General features: G+C 40.1%; 1 protein-coding gene across 1 annotated transcript in view; it reads right to left on the bottom strand.

Moving 5' to 3' along the window:
- kiaa1522 (KIAA1522 ortholog) overlaps positions 1-2,097 on the bottom strand; it is a 37,731-nt gene extending 35,634 nt beyond the window's left edge. Inside the window, exons 1-2 of the mRNA XM_053335025.1 lie at positions 2,076-2,097; positions 846-1,249 (exon numbers count right to left, since the gene is read on the bottom strand). Of these exons, the coding sequence (XP_053191000.1) occupies positions 846-1,077 (232 nt within the window). The 5' untranslated portion in view covers positions 1,078-1,249; positions 2,076-2,097. The remainder of the gene's footprint in view (positions 1-845; positions 1,250-2,075) is intronic.
- Between the last annotated feature and the right edge of the window lie 13,763 nt (positions 2,098-15,860).

Here is a 15,860-nt window from a genome sequence, read left to right as displayed (position 1 = left end):
CTGACTGGCCATAGGATGTAGGCTCCTAATGGCTAAAAAGCAATATGGTTTTCTTTGTTTATGTTATTAAACTGGCATAGACCTTGGAATTAGCATTTACTGCCAGTCAAATTCGTTTTCACCCAAAAGAAGTGGGGGCATGATGCAAATCACCTGGATGTGCTGTTCTTATCTATATGCAACTTTTATGTATACATCCCCATCACTGATAGTACATTATTTTCCTGTTGATTTCAAACACTGGGGGTGCAACTGTGTCTGTGCAGTTAGCATTGATTTGGAGTTGTGTCTCTGGCCACCTGATGAATATAAGTCCAATATTCACTCGCTCTGTGTACATCTCCACCAACCTAAGAGAACTATCTGAATCTTTTGAAGCTAAAATTCTTGAAAATGTTCACCAGCTATGATGTTGATGAGAGTGATGAGACTAAACCAAAACCGCAAAACCAAAACAATGAGCTCAAAGACACCAAAAACTGCCTGCTGTGACCAAAAATGACATGAATGAGCGTGGTGTGAGTGAACCAAAACAGTAAAGTTGCAGCCAGCCAGCTAACTAATGAGCTGAAACTTGCTTTAGAGTTCCATAAAACTGAGGAGAGCTGCATAGTGGGGTGATAATCATCTTCATCAATCAGCCTCTGACAATACACTCATTTGATAGATTGTTATTATAGAAAAATATGGATTCTAGCTGTTTTAAATTTCTCTCATTAGCAGCTATGTTGCTGCTATCTCATGTCTTTAGTCTTTATATTTCTTTATATTTGCCTGAATAGTTTTTGCTGATATAAAAGCCACATCTAATCTTACTCTGAAGTACAAAGAGATGACCTACTCACCTTTTGCAGGGTCATAGTTCTGATGTCCCAGTTTGGCATCTGTCACACCGGTACCAGTTCGGTTCAGTCCATTACCAATGCTCTTCTTCTTCCGGCTGCCCTTTAACCAACTGAAGGCCTGTCCTAGGGAGCTTCCTGACTTCTTCTGCCCACGCTGAGCCCTCGCCTCCCGGGCTAAGATCTCAGTGATGTCCCTGGGCACCAGATCACCTGTAGACCTCCTCCGGGACATCGTGGAGGTTGGTCCTGGGAGCTAAGGCCCGTTACTTCCACCCGAATCAGTGTTGTCTTCTGTTGGGAATGGGTTACAAAATCAGAAACCACCCTGCTTCCCAGGGTTCGACAAACCCCTCTGTCCCTCTTAGGCCTCGCTCAGCGTCTCTGTTTTTCCTGTCTGTCACCACCTGGGACAACAATGAGATCAGCAGGATGAGAGAGAGAGAGAGAGTGAGAGAGAGAGAGAGAGAGAGAGAGAGAGAGAGAGAGAGAGAGAGAGAGAGAGAGAGAGAGAGGGCAACATGGAAAAATAGGCTGAGAATAAAAGCCTGCGAGAGGGCGGGGAGAGATGAGAGAGCAATTATAAGATGAAGAAAAAGAGCACGCTAATTAGTAATTAGAACAAGGATTTTGGAATAAGACAAACTGAAACAAAATGAAAAGGGCAAAAATGGTGAAAATTAAAGCAGAACAGAGGATGAAAAGAGAACATTTACCAGCCCGACTGTTAACAATGTATCAAGAACATTCCCACACTGTTCTTCTAAAGTTTTCTCGTCATTTGTCCGCCCCCACTCTCCCCTTTTTCTATTCTCTCATTTTTGTATATGTAGAAGAGAAGCCCCAAGGAGGAGAGCTGGACCTCTGCAGCGTCTATGTATGAGTGTGTGTGTGTGTGTGTGTGTGTGTGTTTATGTGTGTGTGTATGTGTGTGTGTGCATGCATGTGTGACATGTGGTTCACATCAGCAGAAAAGTGAGTGTGTTGTACTGGATGTGTGTATGGGTGGGTTAGAGCAAAGAAAGACGCCTGATTCAATAAAACTAGCAGTGGAATGTGTTGTACTTTCTACTTTATAAAAACACACTTTCAAAGAATGCAGATGAGCAGACACACACACACACACACACACACAAACACACACACACATCCTTTACATGCTGCAAAAACTCAAAGCAATGCAAAATCATAGCTATAAAATAATCAGACAGGACGTAACTGTGTATAACTTACTCAGTGTGCATGTCTCCTCTCCTCAGCTCCCTGTCTTCTCTCAGCCTGTGAACAGCCTTTCGGAGTGTGTGTGCGTGTGTGTGTGTGTGTGTGTGTTTAGCAGTGTGAATGAAGCTCCATCACGCTCTCTGAACAGTCAGTCCCTCCCTCTGTAGAAGGGCCAGCCTCTCCTCCCACCTCTCACAGCGCTGTTAGGAGTTAGCCACACCATTCCAGCTCCAGTCGCTTCCCCACACGTACGTTCCAAACAGCTGGGATTTAGCAGTTTAACTTTAGTGTAGACTCACTACAGCTGCATGGGTCACTGCTAGTTTCTTCTTTTTCTAGCATTCAGTACATCTGCCTCCACTTCTTTTGTTCTGCTTTCCTTTTTCTCTTTGCTCCTAGCCTCCTTTGCGGGGATCAGGTGCAGTCATCCCAGTCTCCCTCAGGTGGGAAACCCCTGGGTGACGCAGCATCATGGCAGCTAAGAAAAAAAAAAAATACACACCTTGGACCAGTGTATTTATAAATTATATTTTTTGCAGGAATACAATCTGAAATCTCTAAATTAGCTTTGACAGACAGGAGAAAAAAGCTATTAAGTTGGAAGTCTGATAAAAACGTTTCCTGAGAAATAACACTGAGCAGTCCTGTGATAGATGTTGGCTAAAGGTGAAGAGGTTATGTTCTGCAGATAAGAGGGAGTGTCTCTTTCCTGTCACTGTGCAGCCAGTTCGAAACCTGATCCTCCTCCTTGTTAAATGTGACACACAAACAAACACACACACACACACACACACACACACACACACACACACACACACACACACAATTACACAGACAGGTGGGCTGAGTCACAAGGGGCCAGTTACCTTTAAGCCCTGTCCTGTTGCACTCAACTTCAACATGTAAAACCTCTGTCACTAAAATCACTGAGGTTAGTTTCAAATTGCGCTGCGGCAGACAAGCTGACATCATTGAACGTGTGTGGGTGTGTGGGTGGGGGGACACTTGTCCACCCACCCAGAAATGGGTGGGTGGAGTGCAGATCTTGGGGCTGGATCATCTGGTTTGAATGTGGAGAAGACCCACTAGGGTAAGGAAGGGGGATTAGGAGGGGGAGGTGTCATGGCCTTAGGGGAACAGTCTCAGACACACCTGTGAGTACAGTCTATGATATCTTTTGTCAATAGCAACAAAAGCCTTCAAGGAACTGCTGGGTCATCACAGGCTAACCTACAGGCAGCACTACAGTTCCTTGTAATACTGCGATATGTAAAAGGAAAGCAGACAAAACATGCATGTGCTTCTCAGGCAATGCCCTGCTGCAGAGTCACCTAGATGAACATATTCCTCAGGGGTTAAAAGAGGATTAAATGGTCTGACATATGTCTGTTATTAACCTGTTTTAGCAACAACTGAGAACTTTAATAACACATTTAGCCTGCAACCGACACAAACTACCATCAAAGGAGTAAGCTTATTAATTAGAGCAGGGATCTGGTAGATATATATTGAAAAGGTAACACATCCCCATGCAAAATATAGGTCTGATAAAGAAGTGTTGTCATTTAGACCTCTAGCTCAAGATCTTGGGGTTTTCTTTTAGCTTTCATATAGCTGCAACCAAAAACAATGATAGTCTTGTCTTAGTAGCTGTTTAGGGATATGATAATGTTACACAGTCACATCTGTTTTCTTGTTGGTGTAGAGACTGAAATCAATAAATACCTCACCATCATTTCACTGCCAGAATTGCTTATTGATGATTCATGTAATCCACGCCATAGTCTATGAGAGAATAAAATCATATGTGCCTGTGTTATCTAAGTCCTGCACTGTCACTATGCACGCGGTGTGCTTCATCTGCAGTGAGTGAGCTCTAGGACTCTGTCTCCATTTAACTCCTGTGATGAGGCAGACAAATTACCTGTCTGTTGGGATTCCTGGGCTAATTCCGGCACAGGACCTGCAGATATCACTGTCAGTCAAGGGTTAGAAAAAAAACTCCTATAACATGAGGTACTCATATGCAGCAACTTTAATGGCCTTCATTCCTCAAGCCGGTAATTTACTGTCAGTGATAGTCAGCAGCCTTTAAAGATATCTCATGTGCAAACGTAAGATAATAATCTTTAAGAGTGAATTCATACATCCAGACAGAATCTGTTACACTAAATACTGTATAAAATAAAAAATAATTGTCTCCATTAAGAAAAAACTGTATTGTTTTTCCCTAGAAATGTGACCTGTTGCATAGTTACAGCATGGATGTGAGATGATTCATGATTTTTCTATGTGATGAGGTTTTGTCTAGTGGTGTGTGTGTGTGTGTGTGTGTGTGGTGGGGGGATCCATACTGTATACACATTCTGGTGTACTGGGAGGGGTTAAAATGAGTCATAGTTTAGTTTGCTCATGCCGAACAGATTGAAATGTTTTAACGTTTCCATGGTGATACAATAAAAAACAGCCACCCTCACGGTATGTCTGCCAGGGAGCTACAGAGTGTATGTGTGTGTGCTGTAAGAGGTACAAAATGATTAACCGCCAGAACACTATGAGCCTACTGGGGAATGTATCACCAATCCTCCTCTACTCTGTTTCTCTCTTTCTTCATCTCAACTTTTCTAGCTCAACTTATTCCTTGCTATGTTGACATGCAGATGTATATCCTTCTCCAAGCCTTGCTGCTAAAAAATAATTTGCATAAAAATGTTAATACTTTTGCTTGGAAAGCAAATGGTCATGCAAACAACTTGAGGTAGTTGTGGAATAAGACTACCGAGCAAGTTTTTGATCCAGCACTTTCCTGTGTAGCTGCAACAAATTTAATTCTATATCATTAGTGTAGGAACACAGTCATGCAGGACTTCTGTTTATTCATAGACACATGATTATAGAGATATGAAGGACGTTGTTATGCACATATAGTAAATATTGTAGGAAATGTATCTGGAAAACCTACTGAATTTAAAACATCACAGTCGCTCCCCAAGATGAGTTCAAAGTTTATGGAAATTCAAACTAGGAACTGTATAGAAGTAAAATGACTTTAGAGTGTTTTTCTTTATAGAGTAATATCTAATATCCAACAAGAGTGAAAAAGAATGCATATTTGTAAAATAATGTCCATGTCAGAGCTGAGAGCAGACTGTTTTTGCAGATTTTGTGACTATTGGACATTGTTATAATGTCTGCACCAATATGATGACAGCTTAAACAAGATCCACAGATCAAGCGATCTACTGGAGTAGTTAAGGATAAGCACCTTGCTCAAAGACATGTGAGGCCTGCAGACTGTCAAATGACAGTCCCATAAACAGACAGCATTTATACCAATGAACTGTCTATCAATGACCTGTGTGTGTCTATGTGTGTGTGTTAGATGTGACTGAAAGGAAGCTGCGGGCAGGAAATCCATACTGCCGGTTGGGATAAGCCTAGCTTTCTCGGACCCGCATTATCATTCCCGACCTGCCTTTGTCCTGCGACAGACGCATTCTTTCTGCACCAACTGCTTCACTCTGGTCATTTCTCCAACAAAAGCACACAATGCAGAAACTCCACTAGAAACTACCAAAACATACTTAACTGTTATTTTGTTCCACCACCTCATTAACATGTGCTATGTGCATGCTTGTCCTTTAGAAATGCATTTTTCTAAGAAGCAATGAGTAATCGAAATCACTGAAAAAGGACAAAAACTCTCAAAATTGCATTCCACAGCCCACTATTTTTAACATCCACTAACCGGGAGGATGGGAGGGGTGGAAAGGGAGGTGGGACAGAGCAAGAGAAATAAGGACAGAAAGAGAATCATGGCATGTAATAATAGTTTCAGAGAAGAGAGGGAGACGTTCCAGGTTGATACTCAGCTGTGAAATACACAGAGGGGAATCCTCTGTACAACAGTGGCAGCTTTGTCTCACCAGCCTACGACTAGAATAGATGTTGAGAGTCTGTCAGCAGTGGGGTCTGGTTAAAAAAAAGAGGCATTGAGAGAGGAATGGAAAAAAAATAATAAACCAAAGCAGTTCAAGAGTAAGAAAGGAGGGAGAAACCGTTCTCTGACACCCCCTGCCCTTTAGTTTTCCCTGTCCAGACATGTTGTTGCCCTTCCTTCTGGATGTGGCCACTTACTGTCCCTACCACATTCCTCTAATTGAGACTTACAAAAAATGAGGTTATATGTTAAAAGATTGTGAGAAAGGTTGCCATTTCATTGCCTTCATGATATAAAGGAGAGAATAGAGGTAATACTGCTAAGTCATGTCCCTGGCCAAGTTAGCCAAGAGAAAACATGGGTTGATCCTGCTGAAAATGAAGCTGTAAGAGCTGTTGTCTGCTTTATGGCGCCTCTAGGGAGCCATTTTGTCCAAGAGCCAGACGACAATATGGCTAAAAGAGGGCAGTTTGCATACTAGCTGTTATTCTACCCTAAAACAAAGCAATACCCTAAAACTATTGCAGTTTGCACCTAGAGGTCATTCGTCTCGGGAAATGCATTGACTTGTCTACCGGACAAACCACACCACAAACCCATAATCCACAAATAACGCAGTATGTATCACTTAGCTCCAGACAGTATGCATCATTGTCACTAACGACCTCTTCTTGACCTTCTCCTTTACAGTAAGATGCCAAGTACTGCTTTGAAGTTGCATCTAAAGCTCACATTTCGGCTATATTATTTTGGACTTAAAAGCACTGATGTCATGGAGAAACTAGATAAACTGAACTGTGATGTTGACCCTAGATCAGTGTTCCCATGATGTCTATCTGGCTGACAGATAATATCTACAGAGGAGGAGGAGGGTGGGACTTCCATGTATGTGATAGATCAACTTTGTGACCCGGAGGCCGTCCATCAATTTTATTAGCAAATCAGTGTTTGCCTTTGCCTGGATGAGTTGGTCTATTGATGGTGCTTGCTTTAGGTTGACTTGAACCTTCCTCACATACATACACACACAATAAATTAAATAAAAAGGATTATAAAATGTTATTGATGGTCCATGACCAGCTTCACAGGTCCTTGTGTTTTTACTAAAAGATGAAAAAATAAAGAACAGTCAGAGAAAACACACAAAGCCCTGTGTGTACACTGTGTGGACTGAAGCTGTCTTCACAGTGGACAGTAAAGTACTTCTCAGAATCCAGGAGTGATCAGAGCCAAAACACACTGGCTGTGTACACAGCCATCTGGCCAGCAATTCATACACACATGAAGATACACACATAGCCCCACACAATTCACTCCAATAAAAAACAGAAGAAATATTTGGGACAGAAGAGCCAGATACCAAAGAAATTCTGGTAGAGGACAACATCTTTTTTGCTTTTACTTGAACTAAAGTCTTCCTAAGCTGAAGTCCATCATTAAATCGCCATTTTATCCATTCTGCCAATTTGGCCTTTGGTGGTTGGCATGCTTTACAGTTTTGTATTTTTAGTAGACTTTACCAAACTCTGACCAAAACCCATATTCATACTAAATATAACCTTCATCACATTACAAGTTTCTACTCAACCCTTTCTTTTTTGTAAATTCTGACAAATTAAAGAACAATTCTGTGCAGTATAATATTAAATAACAAATTCAGTGTTACATACTGTAAATTAAAATTGAAAATATGTTGCGTTTGGCTCCATCATCCCTACATTATGCATTTTCCATATACATCCCATTATGCAACATGGGGCGATTCAGATAAGAAAACATTGTCTTTGTGATGATTAGGGCGAACTGCTCCTTTAAAAACATGACATGAAATATTTTTGCAGCAGGAATTCCTGAGAGGGTGTGGTTGCTGCTGGGGTGTTTGGGACTGGACAAAAACAGGCCACAGCTTTCCACCCATCCATCCAACCATCCCTTTTTCTTTCTTTCTTTGTCTCTCTCTCCATTTACAGAGGAACTAAGTGTCTGTTTTTACTCTCTCCATGGGGTCGTTTAAATGAGGCACTGACGTCACAACCAGGAAACCCGAAGTGACCCCTGTCGAATCTTTATTAAAATAACAGAAATGGCACTCACACAACATCTAATTAAGAGTGGTGAAAACAGAGATTCAACACAGTTTTTCTACATGATGATTCTCTCTAGTGAAACCATTTCTGAAAACAACAGGGAGTACAAGCATTTTTGTGCAGCCCGAGGACAGTACAGCTTTTGGGAGTGTGCAAGAACATATTTGTTAACTTCTAAAAAGCCATAAAATGTATTTTATTGCAAGTATCCATCACAATGTTTACCCCAGCACCTCAAACTAACATTAATACCACACCATTATATGTCCTAAAACACACTCACCAGCTAATGGCTCATAGCAGTCACTGACTTTAACATGTAAGATTTATATGTTTGGGTTTAGAGGCGCACTTCAGGTGAACAGGCTGTCCTCTTGGAGACTTACAGTATGATACATGATTATGCTAAAAGTGGCAGCAGTTAGAGCTGGGTGAGCCTCTGCTGGACAAAGATGAGTAAGACCAGAGGAGCATAACATTATACTGACTGTGGTAGACCATCTGCTAATTAGTACAAAGTGCAGCTGAAACTGATGGGATGGCAATAAAGGACAAGTCAGCGGATCACCACGGTCATCAGAATTCATCGTCTTGGTATCATGCATATCTGAACCAAATTTCATGGCAATCCATCCAAAAGTTGTTGACATATTTCACTAAAAAACAAAATGTCAAGCTGTTGGTGACGCTTGTGGAAAAGTCAAAGGATCACCAGGTCATTAAGATACATCCTCTGGGTACCTTGAATATCTGTGCATCTCAATTCATCCAATAGCTGTTAAGATATTTCAGTATGGACCAAAGTGGTGGACTGACTGGCCCTCTGACAAATAGACTTACCATTGCTACAGTAGAGTCACACCTCCATGCACAAAAACATTTCCTAGAAAACCGAGCAATAGTTACTGAGTCTTCCAATCACTACTGGCACCGATCAATTCCTAGAGACTTTTCTTGAAGTAAGTGGAATTATGTCATTTAGTTGGCAGGCTTGTTTTGTGAGAAATAAGATTTCAAAAATCTTATCAGAGGAATGACGTATTGAGAGGAATGACATGTCACAGCAAGCTTGTACCGTTGCTTGTTCCACACACAAACAACAATACACTGACGTAAATAAAATGCCCATTAATCATACTTTGGTTACAGATTTACACCCTATTTTGAATACTGTATCTTCTCCATCTTGTTGTTGTCTCCTCTGGCACCATGACTGAAACCACAGCATGATCCTGAGTGAACACATGTGATCTCATCTCTTCATATCAGTGGTTTTCGTCTGCGGTGTTCCTTCATGGGAACTGGTTGTGACTGTCCTAGTATCACAGTGATAAACAGGACAATAGGTGACATACTAAAAATAGTGTTTTGTTCACTACTTCTGTAGAAGTGTTAAAATTCCCTGCAAAGATTCTATATTATTTTAAAGTGAGTTTGTTATGACTTTCGGGTGAGATAAAAATAGTCAGAGTATTAAGAGAACAAGCTGTAACTGCTCTGTGTAAACATGTCCATCTTCTTTAAATAGGGGAAACATGCTTAATCCAGAAGAGTGGAAAAACACACTGAAGAAAGACACAGGGCCCCCTACATCATTATATTAAGTCATCCCTTAAGACCCTGAAAAGCCAGCTGGCACAAACAGTGGGTGCCTGGTGACAGTAAGAAGATGGCGACTGACAATAATGTAGCAGGGGCACTCTCTGTAAAATAAACACCAGATAAGGTCACTGTCATTAAAACACACTTACCCATAGTGAGACGATGCCGTAAGATGCGCAACGTGACAGTTGGTAGGGAACAACAATGACCAAAGTGGGAGAACAGAAGTTAGAGTTTGGAAGGATTGTTATCAGATGGTCCCCAGTTCAAATCCCCAACGAGACCAGCTGAGAAAATGTGCCTGAGGAAACTGAATTAGCAGTGCACTCCTCACCCTCAATAAATAGTTGTTAAGGTGCCCTTGAGCAATGCATTTACCTTATAGTTGGCAGCTGCTAGAAAGATTTTAAGGTACGGTAAGGTTTGACAGCCCTGTCACGTGTAGCTCATGTGTCTTCACCAGCATTTCCAAATGCTAATAAAACTTTTGTAAACTGAAAGTGATTGGGCCTGTAATGGGAAATTTATGTTTTGACTTTTTTGTCTTGGTGGATAATTAGTCTTTTGTAAGTACTCCTCCAAATTGCTAACTAGCTATTCATAAGCACAGGCTCCACTTTTTCCATTTAAAAATTCAGGGTCTGACATAACCAATGGTCTGGAGCCAGTGACGGTTTATGCAGAGCAGGTTGATTGGAAAGTCCCTTTAAACGCAATCTTTCCCACCTTAACGTCATTCATCCATCACACACATTCAGCTCATTCATATTAAATACCAATACTCAAAAATGAGAGGAGGAAACTGAAATCAATAGTCTGTTCCCACACTGTTGAGTATTCCATGGCCATTTATTCGTGCTTTAGGCATGATCACTGTGAAACAATCAGAATCAATCAATCATAGCTTTGTTCTTGCTACCGCCACTCCCTCTCCTCGCTTGACCACCTCTGTGCTCTCTTATTCTCTAGCTCGTTCATGCTCGTAGCTCACTCTCTCTCTTTTTTTAAAAACAAGTTGGCAAGCCAACAACAAAGTCTAATTTTATTATTTATATTATCGAACCAAGAGAAATGTCCTCCCCTTTTCCTAAACTGGTCCTAGATCGATATTAGAGTATGTCTTTGTTAAATGAATGAAGCAGCATACACATTGAATCAGCTTCACTGTGTTTAAACAGTCAGCAACATTCATTATGCTTTTTCTCCCACTGTTCTATCTTAATGAGTACATTTCTACAGATCTCTCAGCATTGTCTCAGTTCTTGACACAAGAGTTTATTATCTAGGTAATCCATACCTGCTGAAATGTTATCATCAATTCTGTTCTTCCATACTCTCTGGCTTTACACAAAATATGGAGAAATCTACATTTATACACATTGTGTCCAATGTGTATTTGACTTTTATAATTAGCATATGTGTATAACATATTAACATTACATATTCATAACTAAAGGAAAGCAACCAAATCTAAAGGGAACTTAACTGTAGTATGCATTAAGTATACAATGAATAAATCATTAAAAGTATTGGAGAAAATATTTTTTAATTTTTGACAGCAGCAACAGCTACTGTTTGCTGTATTTGTGGGATGGTGAGTTGTACTTCAGATATATTTTTCAATATGAGTGCCTATCTTCTTTCTTGTTTAAATGCCACTACAACTGTGACCACTGGAATGTCTTCTACAATTTCTACATAAAACTGTTGATGAGATACAAAGTCAGCTACTGTGGTTTGTTTAGGTGTGAGATGTGCTACTTTGCCACAATGTCTTAACATCTCAAAATCTTAAATCCCTCTGGAGGCTGGATGTTGTGAGATCACCTAAAAGAGTATAAATATCTGTAACCTCCCATAAGTGAAGCTCACTGATCAACAATGAGGCCCCCCTCCCTAAACCATTGGCATTTGATGAAATCCACAAAAACGGATGATTTCCAGGCATCTTCAGTAATTCCAGAACAGAGTGAATTATACATCGATTCAAAATATTCTGAAAAAATATAAATTCCAGAAACCTGCTTGGTAAACTGCAGTTTGCTTTTAGATATCATATTTGTATTATAAGAGAGGAAAAGGATTTTAAACAATAATTAAGTTTAGCTTTCTTTGGATAGTGATCACTTACTGCTGTTGTGAGAAACTTAAATGTGAAGAGAAACAGGAGGACGAGGAGGACACATTGACAGCCTGTTGTGGTGAATTTGGACAGTCCTGCAGATTGGATCAGACAGTGACAGCACAGTCCAAATGAATGTCCAGCATATGGCCTATCTCAGTGGGACATTCAGTCCTAAACCACAACGCCCCCTAAATGTTTAGTTTCCTCCCGTCTACGACACCTACGCACATACACTGATGATGACTGCTTCCTCTGGGAAAGAAATTACAGAAAAAAGTTTTTAAAAACCCAACAAAAACAAACAGCTAAAAGGATGATGATTTTTATGGCAGGCAAGTGAGGGAGAGTCTCAAAATCTCTTCCTTGATCCCAATAGATCAGTATCAGCAGAACAGTGTTAAACATTGTGTTGAAACAGATAATCCCTGGACATAACGTCATGTAAATTGCTGTCTCTCTCCCAAAGCCCAGATTTGCCAAAACACAGAGTCGCAGTGGTCAACAAGGGTGAATTCAATAAACATTACATCTCTCTTTGGACATAAGAGAAACAATTTTGTCATGGAAACACTGAATCAGAATTGGGAAAACCCGGGCATTACTTTTTCATGGAGTGTGAATTGCAAAAAAAGTATATTAAGCAGGAGGGATCAAGTAAATAGTCTGAAGTGATCTTAGCAGTCAATTTATCTGGGTTAATCAAGGGTCTATCATTCTCTCTCTATCCCTCAATGCGCCTTTCAATGTTACATTTGAGAGAAAAGTGAGCCAGATAAAAGCAGAGAGGAATGGGAACTTATTCACAGCATTAAAATAAACTAGTGTCACTTTTGTCATCCTATCCCACTTAACACTATAACACTAGTGCTATAACTCTGAATTACAGTTTAATCCTGACTATCAAATTAACAGCTTTAAACTGCATATGGAGACTGAAACTGTTTCTAGACTCAACGCGATCAGTGAGATGGTCAACCTATCCTCCTCTGTAACTGTTTAAATGTGACACATTAAATTAGACTGTGGGGCCATCTAGTGGTGTCTGACAGTTATATTTCCCTATATAATAAAATATAGATAGTGTATGATGAAAAGAAGATATGAAGTATGAAAAGCAAGGGAAAAAATGTAACCTATAATTGTGGTGTCAATATATACGTGAAAATCTATAAAAATCAGTTCAAGTTGTAGTTTGGGGATAATAAAAAAAAAACAGTAGTGAAAACATTTAATCTTTGCAGCTCAAGAAACTGGTTGCTACAAAATCTGCTTTTAACGGACCACTCCAAAATACATTGTCTATCCTTCTTAGTGTTTAACCATCGTCAGTTTCCCCCTTTCTCCCTCATCTGCCACCTTTCCGTGTCTTCTTCTTCTTCTCTCTGCCCTGTCCTCAGACTACAGAGGACAACCACCTGTCCACTGCTCTATTGTTGGGGTCAGAAGTTTAGGTGAAAACCAATCCTCCCGTGGGAAGCGGCCGGAAAAGTGCAGGGAGCTATTTAAAGACTTCTCGATAATGAATAGGCACGGGTGGAATCCTGGAGCCATGTTCTCTTTCATCATAAACACACACACACACGCACACACCATAAACCCATAACACCCATCCACTTCTCAACAGCCATAATAGATGTTCCCAGCTGTAACTCATCCAGTGAGACTAGTATCACAGTTGGGTTGACAATCGTAAAGAATCACCATATTAGAGCTGAATCCAAAATGCCAAGAACTGGCTATCTGTTAAAAAAAAAAAAAAATTCAGTTCTACTTACTGGTTCCTAAACACAAAAACCTTTTATCATTGCAAACAAACGCTACATATCTGTAAAGACATGGCTATCTGCAAGGGCCCGTTCAAGTCATGCATTAACGCAACTGTATGTTGATCTGTCTAGATATGAACATGCACAGTTAACGTCACAAGAGTAATGAAAGATTGACCGCAGTAAACACTCAAATGTGTGGCTTCACTTTATTAAAGAAAATGATGAAGTGACGTGCAATGAATAAGAGATGCTAATTTGCTATACGTCATGTTGCACATCAGATTTGACCAAACGTTTAAGGCAGCATGACGTCATTCTAAAAGAATGTTTGGTGTTTGATATCTTGCAGTGTCATGAGCCAGGACTGTACCATGCAAGCACTCATGCTAATGCAAGTAAATGCTTAAAAGAATAAAGACATTTTTGTTGTCTATACATTTGACCTCTTTTTTTCTCTTTTCTTTTTTATTTCTTTACCATATAGGAACTGAAACTGGGACTGGATAAGAACCAAGAATCGTCAGAATAGGCAGAATCGCTATTAATAAAATTCAAACGATACCCAACCCTATACCACAGTATCTATTATAGTTTTTACCAAAGTAAAAACTATAATAGATTTTTGTGTGTGCTAAAAGTTATACTGGTGCAAAAAAATACCAAGATTGAAACATTCAGTCAGCCAGAGGATGATTAAATTGTGCTTTATAATACAGATTCACCTTCAGGTTATTCTCAAATATCTTGAAATAAGGCAGATTACTCAAGAACATGTAAGTTGACTCAGGAAAATGCAAGTTTTCTGACATTAAAATAACGAAAAATCCTCAAGAGTTAAATTCATGTGTTAGGAGTATTTTACTTTAACAAATATACATTTAGACAAACTGGTTATAAACTACATAAACCAGGTGTTCTGCGTAAATTTTAAAGATTCATTTTAGCAAATCCTCTCTGTCTCTTGGGTTGAAAGGGCCTGCTGTGGCTCCTCTTTCTCTCGGCCCCGTGTTTATTAATAAACGTAAACAGATTTGAGGTAGTCATGGTCACACATAGCTGCACACTGACTGAGAGAGGGAGAGGCTGGGTCAACTGTCTTTACCCCCCCTTCACTTCATCTGTACACACCACTCCTACTCCTTCTGCTTTGTCGTTCAAACCACAACTCCTCTCTAACGGATTCATTGTATGGATACTACACATGAGCAGGGGAAACAGGCGTAACTGCTGACAAGTAAGTTTAATTATACTTGATGTTAACATACGATGGTTTATGTTTATGATGATTGTTAGTTTTGAATGAAAACATCTGAAGAAAAAACAAACTTTCAAATAACTGCCTCTGTGAAGTGTGCAGATCTATTGAAAAAAACAAACAACTAAATGAGATGAGGCTTAAAAGTTTTTAATTTTTGTCTATTGAACTGTTAATAATCAGTTGAAGAGGTTTGTGTTTAGAATGGATATCAAAAATAGGTCATTGCTGTCTCTGGGTGTAGAGGGAATGTGCTTTGTGTCTATGCCTGCCCTGCAGCAGGACAGCTGGTCACTGTCATGATGTCCCCAAGGCTTTGGTCAGCCATGCATAGCACAACACTGTCCAGAACACTGGGGGTACTTGCATATAAAAAAGACAGACAGAACCAAAGAGAAAAACATGTTGCTGGTTTCTTAAAATGTTTACACTTACAGTATTTGTGTTATTTGATGCCGCTGATACCGTTTAATACAAAGACAAGTACTGCATCTTGAATTTTGTAGGTTTTGCCTAGGAAACAAAAGCTGAATGTCATCCTTGTCTACCAAGTCCTGTCTACATAACAAACCTGTCTGATGACACTATTGGGTCAATTTGATTAATTTACTGTTGAGGGAGTCTCAGGACAGTCTTGGCAAATACTTCAAAGTTACTACAGTTACAGTTCGTTATTCACCAGGGGAAAGCGTGACTACCCATCCATCGGCACACTGACATGTTATGATAATGTGCCCACTAATGTAATCTGTGTTCGTTCTGCTGTTAGTGTGTGTTTAGATTACTTGCGTTGCTGTGTTCATGGGAATGCATGAGTAAGGTTATAGAGGTGTGTCTGACCATTGCCAAGCAGTTAGTTGGTCCCTGGGGCATTTAACCCTCGAGGACAGTTGGCATTAGCATAACCTTGCCCGACTGTACATTTCAACTGTGCTAATGATAACAACATAGCTTACACAGAGGTCTGGCCAAAATATTAACCCAACACCTACGTAAACATGTAATCACTGCAAGCCAGA

This window comes from Scomber japonicus, chromosome 15 (assembly GCF_027409825.1).
Source record: "Scomber japonicus isolate fScoJap1 chromosome 15, fScoJap1.pri, whole genome shotgun sequence".
Taxonomy (NCBI): Eukaryota; Metazoa; Chordata; class Actinopteri; order Scombriformes; family Scombridae; genus Scomber; species Scomber japonicus.
The sequence above is the reverse complement of the archived record's forward strand: the minus strand, read 5'-3'. Positions and strand labels throughout refer to the sequence as shown.